Below are 11,822 nucleotides of genomic sequence, written 5' to 3'. Positions count from 1 at the left end.
AACAAACATTTAAAATATATTTTAATTTAAATATTTGTTTTCCTTTTATATTTTTTTGAAATATTTTTTAATTTTATCAACTAAGTTCATCAATGTTGTAGTTTGCAAATTTAACAAATGTTTTGGTTCACATGAAATTTTATTTGGTATTCTAATATAAAATGTAAACAATTATAATTTATTTTAAGGTATTTGGCATCGAAGAAAATCCTCCTAATATTGAATATTTCATAATATTATGTTTTCTTTACCGTAATTTTTTTTCTTTTATAAAAATTAATATTGAAGTAGTTAGAACACGGGTACGGGTATGGGTACGAGATTATACCCGTTACCCGGTGGGGATGGGGATGGGAAAAAAGTTTGATACCCGTTGGGTTTGGGTATGGGGGTGGGGATGAATTTTTTATGCGGGGATGGGTATGGGATAGCGAAACCCGTCCCCGCCCCGCCCCGTTGCCATCCCTAGTCAAGCTGTCATCGTGCCACGTGGCAGTGATAGTGACACATGTCAGTATTACGCTACATGTCATTTTGTTAGTCTCAATTTGGTCACTTTATTTTAATTTGTCTCAATTTAGTCCCAATTTTTGTAAAAATTAACAATTTTGTCCCCTTTCAAATTGAAACAAAATTTAATTTTATATAAATGTTATACAAATATTTTTATTAAATTTGATATTTGTATTCAAATTGATATTTTTATTATATATTTTTAACATAGCTAAGTTTAGTTAAAATTATGTTTTACATTCAACTTTACTTAAAATTGTTTTAAAATTTTAAATTTATGTGTTTTATTGTAACATGAACTAGGTAATTTATGAATTTTTTTCTATTAACATTATTTTCTATTAACAACTTTTAAACCATTTTAAATAAAGTTCAATGTAAAATATTAATTAAATGAACTTAATTTGGTTAAAAATATTTACTTGAAATATCAATTTTGATGGAAATATTTGTGTACATTTATACAGAAATTAAATTTGATTTCAATTTGGAGAGGGACAAAATTGCCAATTTTTACAAAAATTGGGACTAAATTGAGACAAATTAAAATAAAGGACCAAATTGAGACTAAGAAAATGACACGTGGCGTAATACTGACACGTGTCACTGTCACTGCCACGTGGCACGATGACAGCTTGACACGTGGCAATTTTTTTAATTTTAAAAAAAATCAAAAATAAAAAAAAAATTAATTAAAAAATTCAAAAAATCGAGGAACTGACACGTGACACTCCCTCTAACGGCATCAACGTTGACTTAACGGCAAGGACAAACGTGAGACGTTTCAATAAAAAAAGAGACCATTTTGAGACTCTTAAAAATTTGGATATTATTTTGAGATTTGAACTTTAAAATGGGACCAAAGGCATAATTAAACTTTTTTTGAACCATGATAATGGTTGTACTAATATTTTTAAGATAACATACAAAATAACTGTGCCAACCGTTTCATTTAAAAGGGTGAGATAAGGTAATCTGGAAGAAGCAGATTAGTGTCTGTGAGCGTGGTTAATTTGTCATTATTAAAATAAAATATTATGTTTTCTTATTTCAAGAATCCCGAAAGCAACTGATGTACATTAAAAATTTGATATTATTTTTACCGCTTAGTTATGTTTAATTTATCCACAATCAAGGAGTATAAATTTATTTAGTGACAGAGAATATATTATTAATAAACCCATGGTAGAGATCTCCCTAACTAATTCCAACTTTCGTAATCAATAAAGCCATTATCAACTCATACAAGAATACTGTCAAATTTCATTGGCCAAATAAAATATGTCTTGTACCATCTTACGTCATTTGTGTGAAAAAAAAATGGAGTAATCTTTTTCTCAGAATAAAGCTTTACTTCTTCAAATTAAATAAAACGAGTGATATAATAAAATAGTTGTAAAAGAATATTATAAACATGTTGAAAAATCTAAAAGAGAAAAAACACTTCATAGATCACGAATCAACCAAACAACCAAATCAAGTACACGAACAACATATCATTTAAGAACTTATCCAAAGTTTTTCGTAAAAGTTTTCCCACGAAAACATATATGATAATAATACGTCGAGTCTACAAAACTTACTAAAATCCGAAAGTAAATCTAAAAAAAAATGAGATAAGAGAATATTTTGCAAGTTTCGGAGAAGAGAAACCCATGTTTATAAGTCATCATGCAAAAAATTTACATGAAGACAATAAAATCTCAAATATTTCTGGAATAGAAAAACAATAGATAACAGTAAAACAGGACAACTTTATGTTTGATTATAAAAAGTATATAACTGATATATTTTTTTTATTCAATACTAAGTTATAATTATATAAATACTAAAATAAATTATCAAATAACAACTATATAAATGTTAAATAATTTACAAAAGAAGTAAAACATTAGAATGTGACAAGTACGAAAACGAGAACAAAATCTACATATTTATCAGTATCTTGTAAGGAATTTAAAAATAGATACTGTTTATAACTATATCCGTAACAGTAGATATCAGTCTCACCTTAGCCAACAAAGGATGGTTAATAATAATAATAATATTGATTATTACTATCAACAGACCAAAAAAAAAAACAGAGAACAAATCCAGTAATGAAAGAATTACAAGATTAAAGTTCGATTATGAACAATTGCAGAAACAGAGGAACAAGAAACAGAGGCTAATAAGTCAAACTCAAAAGCTGTTCTAGATAATCAGCACCCAAATCCTCGAACACGAGCACATTCTTGGAAGTGGTGCAGAATTCCAACTGTTCCCTGTTATCGCTTTTGCTTTTCTTCTTCTTGGAACCGGACTTTCTCCTCATAGTGTGTTTTCTCTTGAGGGCCAAAACAGGGGAAGAACCTTCCTCCCAAGGCTTACTCGGCATGTCTTTCAGGGACTCTCTCACCACTTCCTCCGGGAAATTCAGCACCGCCAAAGACCCCCTCGTAGAGAACGCCGCCTGGTCGTAAGCCAGAGCCGCCGCTTCCGCCGTGTCGAACGTTCCAATCCACACCCGAACGCCGTTTCGAGTCGAATCCCTTATCTCGGCCGCGAACTTCCCCCACGGCCTCTTCCTCACTCCTCTGTACATCCTACCCTCCTTGGCCGGCGCCGGCGCCGCCACTGCCTCTGTTTCTTTCGCTACTTCTTCGTAGGTTGTGTTGTTGGACGATACTTCTTGTAACTCGACGCTGCCCACAGAACCGGAAACGTTGGACGCCGAAGATGATTCCTTGGTTTGGTCGTCGCTGAAGTTGAAGATGTCGTCAAAATTGTAGTCCCAGGAAAAAGGGTCTCCAGCGTTTTCGAAGAAGTTAAGATTTTCGTTTGGAAAAAGATGATAATCAAAATCTAAATCCAAAGCCAAATCCATGTCGTACAATGAAGGTGTAGAGAGAGAATTTAGAAGTTGGAAAAACAAAAACAAAAAAAAATTGAAGTGGTAGCTAGTTAAGTGTGACTAAAATTGTGGTTGGGTTGGAGTGTGAGTGAACGTATCTAAGAGGTTGCATTGGGGTCCCTTATATATCCGTAGAAAAGAAGGAGGAAGGAAAAGGACCAGAAAATCGTTGATGGAAAATCATTGGAATTAAAAATGAATAAGTTAGTTATAATGAATAGGGAAGTTTATATTGTTGGACAAGGAGGATGAATTTATCACCATTTGCATGTATTAAAATAAGAGCTATAGTGCCTAATTTTCTACTAAATCACTTTGGCTCCATGAAAATGGATAAGTATATTAACCAATTTTGGCACGTGAGTCAAACATATAATAAAGCCACGTGGCCAACTCCTCCAATGGAAAATAAGCTACCATTGAGCTGTCCATCAGAATTTGGAGCGAAATGATACGGATACATTATTTTAATATTTCTTTATATAATCTTTTATGGCACACTACACCTATTTATCAAATTAAGTTTAATTCGTTGCAATATTTTGCCAAAGAAATATAAAAGTATTGTGTTTAATTAATTATTAATTATTAACTATTATATACATGGCAAACGCAACCCCATACGCACACGCTTGACAGTTTTAGCAAAGGAATTGTGTCAGCATCAGTGAGCGTGTGGCGTTCTCCACATGGTCGCATGCAACACCCAGACATTTAATTTCTCTACCTTGCTTTGAATAGAAATATTTTTATAAAAAATACTTTTAAATTATAAATTAATTTCTAGTGAAATATTCGAATATGCAAACAACTAATACCTCGCTCCCTCTACAGTATTCCAAGGGCACAGGAGAGTCTCGTTATACACTCCAAATAATAATATTTTAATCATACTTTTAAAAATAGCATTTTATTATTGTTGTCGTTTTTCGGGGTAGATTCAGTGTTGTCGTTTTTTTAGGGTACTAACTATTCCCTTACATATTTTGCCTATATACGTGGATACTTGTTTTTTCAATTGTTATTTAAATGCGGATGACATGAATGCTAAATACGTGGGTAAGAAAAAAAATTTAATCCTATGAATAATGAATACTTTTGAAATCCTTAATCCTTCGTATAGCTAATACAGAACAAGACAAACCCTAGATATAATAATCATATTTCGGAACATCGATAGTTTCAATTAGACAAAAGTTTTGGTCAAGCAATTTTTTTTTTTTAAATAAAACTATTTGTATGACATGATATTAATATAATAACAACTTTTTATTCAAAGTTGACTAAATTTTTGTTAGCGGTACCAATTTTTATCCATTTTTTTTTACTCATTTCGAATTTTTTATTTAAAAGATATTTTATATTGATAATACACATTTTACTTGATCGAGTTTAATTTGAATTATTTTGTTTCGACTATATTGAGTGGAAGAATTGTTGTTCAACAGATAAAAATTACATTTAAGATATATATTAATCTAATTATTTTTAGATCATCATATGACACTACTAAAAAAATTTATAAATAGATTATTTAAAAATAATCAGAGTAATTTGTTAAAAATGGTTAAAATATCATTATCCAATCTTCTAAAACATTAGTAATGCATTACGATGCCTTAAACATTTCAAATTAATCGAATGAGTTTTTAAATAGTGTATGTACATGCATATATGGTCAAATGTTTTTTTAACTATTTAAAATGTGACTTATTTATTTGAATGTCTTAAAAATATCTTTATCTTTTTTCTTACAATAATTTCAGTTGTTAATCAATTTTACTATCAATATATTGAAATATAAAGCATATAATTTTGTATCCATGCACACGCACTATTTCTAAGCAGTAGATATAGTTGATTAAAAGAAGTTAAAAGATTACTTGTGTTCATAGATTTGATTTTATATTTAATAAGATGATTGAGAAAAAAGTGAGGACATAAAAAAATGATGGTAGGCCCCGGGAATAAGTGAAAAAGAGGTTGAATACAGTGTATTTCTGCATTCCAATAACCTATCTTTGTCTAAGTTGTAGACCCTAATCTTGTGAGGGTGTAGAATATGTACTAGTGTTACATCAGCCGCCACCGTGTCTTTTCCTCTGCAATTAATTAAATAATTCAACACCATATACTCTGTAACTTACACTGTTTTCCATCTTCTGTCTAAACCATTCTTCAATTTTGTTTTCTTCTAGAAACTACAAACCACCAACGTATTTATCCGCCAAATAAACCTATTCCATTACTCAACGATCGATTCAACAAACTCGCGGAGAAATCAAACTTTTATAAACGATTTTGAACATATCAGGCAACTTATTTGACCACTTTATGTGTTTATTTTATTAAAATAATTGTGTTTAGTGTATCAAATTATCTCTCTAACTTATAATGCTTTTTTAAAAGTTTAGTAATTATATTTAAACTTATAAGTTTTATTTATTGTCTAGATTGTTAGTTTACTTGAGGGTTAAATCTGTTTTTCTTAAATATGGATGTGAAACTAGAATTCGTTACTGTTTTAAATTATGATACATTTTGATTTTCAAATTTTAAAAATTAATTAATTATTGAAAGTCTTAAGTCAATTAGAGATAAAATCAATTTAGAGTATATATGTGAGTGTAAATATCACTTTATAAGTCGATTTTGTAGAATTAGGTTAAATTTTCACTTTTTAACATGGTATCAAAGTTATTCTTAGAGTCTATCCTAGTAATATTTGTCTTGGCATGAGGGAAGTGTTAAAAGTCTGACATCAACTAAAGATAAGGCCAATTTAATATATATATATATATATATATATATATATATATATATATATATAATCCTCATGTTATAGACTGGTTTTGTTAGGTTGAGTTAAACTTAAAGTCTATTTCTCAACATTAATATAACCATCTTAACTTAAATATATTAATTTTAGGGTGACATTTGCCACTTGACACACGTAAAAATATTTAATACAAATTATAATTTTGTGTTAGAGTTTAAGGATTAAAAACATATTTAATCTCTTATTTTATTATTAATACTTTAATAATTTTTCATTTGATGCTGTGTTTCATGTTACAACATTTATTTTTAATTGTTATACTATTTTTTCATCTTTTAAAATGATATTTATATTTAAAATTGCATTAATAAAAAAATACCTATTATAATGGTTTTAATTCGCCTCTCATATTAAATAATTCAATGTGATACTTGTAATTATTATAAGATTTGGTATGTTAGTTCTAAATTGAATTGATACGATAGTAGTTGATATAACAATTAAATATTTTTAAGTAACAAAGCCCTAACTATTTAAGATGTTATATAATATTGAAGGCTAAAAGCGTGTATTGTCAAAATACTTTCAAATTTGTATAATTTTGTCAAGGCCCACTTTCAAAAATAGCCATATTTTTAGAATAATTATATTCTCAAATTATATAATTTAAAAGAACCATATTCCAGAATTACGTAATATAAGATAATTATATTTCCATAGATTACATAAGATAACTATATTCCCAAATTATATAATATAAGATAACCATATTTACAAACTATGTAACCTAACTTTCCATATTAATGAATTACTAAATTTGAAATAATTGTATTTTGTGGATGACTAAATTCAAAGCAAGAATTATATTACTTAATCCAATATAGTAATTATCTCGAATTAGTAATCTAAAATAACTATACTCTTACATTACTTAATATGATTATTAATATGTTGTTCATTTACATTTTTTTTTCACAAATTATTAGAAAAAATTTAGATTTGAATAGGCAAAATGTTATCTTAGATAAGGATGACAATGCGGGACAGATCATGCGGATCAGCTTGTAAGAAAAAGTGTGCGGCAGACTGAGTATTTTAACTCATTGACCCACTTAAGTCCGTCTCGAATAACCTACACTATGTAGACCAACGACGGACTAACCTGCATTTGATCTGCATAGTTTGTATTACTTAATTTCTAAAAACTAGCAATTCTAGTCCAACACATGTCTTTTTTTTTTTCAGCAAAGAATTAAATTAAATTAAAGAGAGCACTTAAGGGGTGCTCTAACCCTTATACAAACAATCATGAACAAAATGATGCTCTTACATATCTTTACATTCCAACAAAACAAAATTTTTAGCCTGAACCAAACTCACATGTACCATCTTTATGACTCTCAATCATAGAATTGCATCTCCAACAGATAGAATTTCCAACCAGGACTTGATTTACAATCATAAGGGAAGAGCAATATGTAAGCATCCCTTTATTTAAGCTTAATACTTCCTACAAAACCAGCTCAACCACGTTTTAATTGTTGTCATAGTAACCTTGCGCTGCATCAAGTCACTAATTCTGGCCTTTTTATGATTACAATCAGCCCCCTCACACTGTGCTTATGTGCGTTGCTCCATTGCAGAGAACATGATAGCCATATAACAGAATATGAGATTGCAACACATGTCTTGTGTGTCTAAGTAACTTGTCCACTTACTTTCTTTATTATTCCATCCAAAAGTAACTCATTCATTCGTATTTAGTCCATCTAAAAATAATTTCTTCATTCACATTTTTTCCCATGGTTTGAACCACTTTCGAGTCATTTTTATGTTCAATAGATTTGTACTTATAAATTATAGAATTATGAATTAAAAAATAGATCTATATAAATTATTATTTTTACTAATTTAATTAAATAAAAATAAAGTTATTAATTTTTTTTTCAGGTCCGGACCGACCTTTAAATTGTTGATATAAGTTTTTGGTGTATTTGATATATAATAATAGCGCATTTCATGTTTTATTTTAATTCTTTACGTTTTATATACAAAAGCGATAATTATAATTTTCAATTTTGTTAGTTTACCTTATTATAGGATTACAATGATAATATTTTAAAATGCGAACATATAAACATATAGGTATAAAATCTACATAAACCACATATACAAATGAGTTTCCCAAAACAAAAATATGAACATTTTTATTTATATGTCCACAAATATGACAATTTAAATATATGTATGTTTGTATTTATATGTTTCGGTTATATTATTTATAGTATAAAAAATGGTGTGATTACAATTTGTTTTTTTTTAATTACTTGCATTATTTCTTTCATTTGTATTTTTACAATTTTAGTATCTTTTTTCTCTAATATAATAATTTTTTATTTAACTAAATGGATTCCACATATAATTACTATTATATTTCACCAACATTCTTGCCTACACTTCTGTTGAAATAAATAAAAAAAGCATACTTTAATGTCAACCATATTATAAGAAATTAATCTCTTACATTTGAAATGAAAGAAAGTCTAAAATTTAAAACAGATGTCCGCAAACTTTGCAAAGCAAGATGAAATTAAAATACCAAGAGGTCAAATAAATGTTTATTTTTTAAAATAATAATAAAATAAAGTTAACGGAGGGCATATTAAATTAGGATATGATATACATTGTCACATAACATTCAGTCGAACACAAAAATCACCATTTTAACAATGAGATATAAAGTACAAATAATAATAATAATAAAGATAATTGATATAGATTTAATAATTTTACATTATATTAGCATAAATATAAACCATGTCCGCATACACTATACATTGTCAATATTGATATAAAATTATTGTAAAATAATAAACATTTTGCTGATATTCTACATAAAACTTTCAGGTGTAAAATACGAAAAATATTAGAAATAAAAAAAAAAAACATTTTACTATAGGGTACCAAGTCTTGTATATTTTGATATCCACAACAAATTATTCAACAATGACAAGACAGACAAAAAGCAAAGTACTAATCTTTGTTAATGCCCGTGCAACCTAAACAGGCAGTCCACCAATAAAACAAAATATATACTATTTACTTTTAACATTTTACTATAAAAAAATATTTATAAAGACCAAAAGTTCAATCCTAAAAAGGTGTTTAAACTTCAAATATGTAATAATAATTCCTACTGATGCATTGACAAAATGTAAACAAGAAACAAAGGTATTGAACCAATTTTTTAATAGCAGTAATTCAACATCATATATCAAGCATTAATTAATTGGAACAATAATCAGTCTATATACGTAAAATTTTCTATATATCTTTATTTTATTATTTACAATAAATCAACTAATTTCTATTATATTTTTTAAAATTTATTTTGGAAGTTTAACGGCAATTATAGATAACGTTAGATAAAATAATTTCATATCAAGTGAGATGCAAATCTCATCTTACAAGTTGATTTTGTGAGATTGAAATAGATTTAAAGTCCACTTCTAATATAGTATCAGAATCAGGTTAAAGTATATCTTAGCGAGATTTTTTGGACATTTTGTTCCACTCGCTATATCAAATCGTTATGGGATTACCCAATCTTAGTCTTACGACATCTCAGTGTGAGCAAACCTCACTTTACAAACCTGTTTTGTGGAGTTGAATTAAATTTAAAATTTACTTCTTTTATACATATCTAAACTTTCAAAAAATAAACGAAAAGGAATTGTATAATCAGCTGATAAGCATATAAAAGTGTGTATCGAATGTTATTATAATTGAAATGATACCGTTATGATGATTAAGGGTGATGAAGAGAATGAGGACAATAATATTAATATAAGATGAGAAGTTTTTATTATATGGTGGACATTTACTATGCAAGTTGTATTAAAGTTAGGTGGTAAGGTGGACATGAAATTAAATATAAGCAATTATTTATATGGACGCCTCGTGTTTTTTTAGGGCAACGGAAGAAGATACATGTATCTCTGTTACCTGTCCCAATTATAAACATATATTTGACACTTTCTTTTTCACCATCATCACTGATTTAACATCTTCGTCTTTCTATTTCGTTCAAGACAAAAATCACTTGCTTAATTACATTGCTGGACTTCTTTTCAAAATTCAAAGTCAAGACGAATAACATAGAGAACCCATTCTTGAATATGCCACCATGCTTTGACAATTAATGCATAATAAATTATGCTTCAATCATATTATATACATATATTTTTAAATAAACTATATTAACAACGAACACAACAATAAATAAAGTATTTCAATTTTAACCTTGCACCGTGGTTCCTCGTGAATTCATCAAAAAATATTATCCTAATTATTTGATAATGCGTAGTTGGCAAAACAAAAACCTTAATTTCATCACGAAATGCTAATGCATTAAGTTGAGATTTAAAGAAAAACGCAGTTCATAGTTTTAGTAATGCCGAAGAAAACATAATATTATCGATTATTTTGTGATAAATGTAAGAACAATTTATATCTTATAACATAGTTCATCTTGCGAAGGAGCATCTATATGCTGTATAAACATACTTTGTTCATATATAAGGTGACATCAAGTTTCATGCTACAAAATTTACATATCAATTTGAGTTATAATACAACAAATGTTTTTCACACATTCAAATTTAATTCCTCAAGGAAAAATTCCAATGATTATTTTTAAGTTCTCCTATAGCTTTAAAGAATGTTGAGATGGAGATTTTTCAGGAGCTAATTTATTTTTATAGATAATATAAATATTTTTTTATGAAATGTGTTATTTGGAGAATAAATTTTATAAGAGAATTAAATACTAAATATACATGAAGTAAAATTTGATTAATGAAAATTAGATAGTTTAAGATTTTACTTAAAAGAAGAGTAAGAATTTATTGGCTAAATGTCATTTTAATTAATGTTAGTAAAATTTCTTTTATATTGAAGATGATTGTAGGTATCTTTCAATTATCATCACCGAAATTAGTTTTTGTATTGTTACTAGTTTTTTAAATCGTGCAAAGGCACGGGTAACTAAATAAAAATATTTTGTTAGTTATAATAAACATTTTATATTATTTAGATAAATATGTAATTGCATTATATGATACATGATAAAAAAAAACATGAAATCTATATTTGAATAAGCAATTCATTCAATCATCAATCTTAATCATAGTATATGTTAAAATTAAAGTCCAAATTAGTGGTTTTAAATATCAATGTCGCTATCAATTAAAGTAGATATGAAAAATATTTTATTACTTCAAAACTAGATATTCTTATAAGAAGGTTTTTATTGAGAATGAATATTTTTATCTACATATGAACATTGAGGGATATTGATAATCATCGTCTATTTGCCATTAATGCACTAAACAACTCAAACCTAAATATCTTCTAGTTGAAATAAAACCAATTAAGATAATAAGAAGTTGTAAAGATTTTCAAAGATTTCTCATACAACATTTTTCTACCTGCTTATTCTTTCATTTTTCGTTCCCAATTAGAATTTTCAATCGTTTTTTGGTTTTCACTCTAGAAACAACAATAGAATAGGCCATGTGTGAAAGTGGATGTGAAAAATAAAGTCAAAATCTTGAAAGCAATTACTCTTGATTTTTA

At 27.7% G+C, this 11,822-nt stretch overlaps 1 protein-coding gene across 1 annotated transcript; it reads right to left on the bottom strand.

Annotated features, from left to right (window-relative positions):
- Positions 1 to 2,542: 2,542 nt before the first annotated feature.
- On the bottom strand, positions 2,543 to 3,526 carry LOC114177898 (ethylene-responsive transcription factor 1B-like). Its single transcript, XM_028063492.1, has one exon. The coding sequence runs from the start codon at positions 3,377 to 3,379 to the stop codon at positions 2,681 to 2,683; it is 699 nt and encodes a 232-aa protein (XP_027919293.1). The 5' UTR covers positions 3,380 to 3,526; the 3' UTR covers positions 2,543 to 2,680.
- Positions 3,527 to 11,822: the final 8,296 nt, after the last annotated feature.

Source organism: Vigna unguiculata, chromosome 1 (assembly GCF_004118075.2).
Source record: "Vigna unguiculata cultivar IT97K-499-35 chromosome 1, ASM411807v1, whole genome shotgun sequence".
Lineage (NCBI taxonomy): Eukaryota > Viridiplantae > Streptophyta > Magnoliopsida > Fabales > Fabaceae > Vigna > Vigna unguiculata.
Note: the sequence above shows the minus strand (reverse complement) of the source record. Positions and strands in the feature narration are given on the sequence as shown.

What these genes read in the sequence shown, in the direction of transcription:
- LOC114177898 (XM_028063492.1), bottom strand. Translation starts at nt 3,379, where the DNA reads ATGGATTTGGCTTTGGATTTAGATTTTGATTATCATCTTTTTCCAAAC.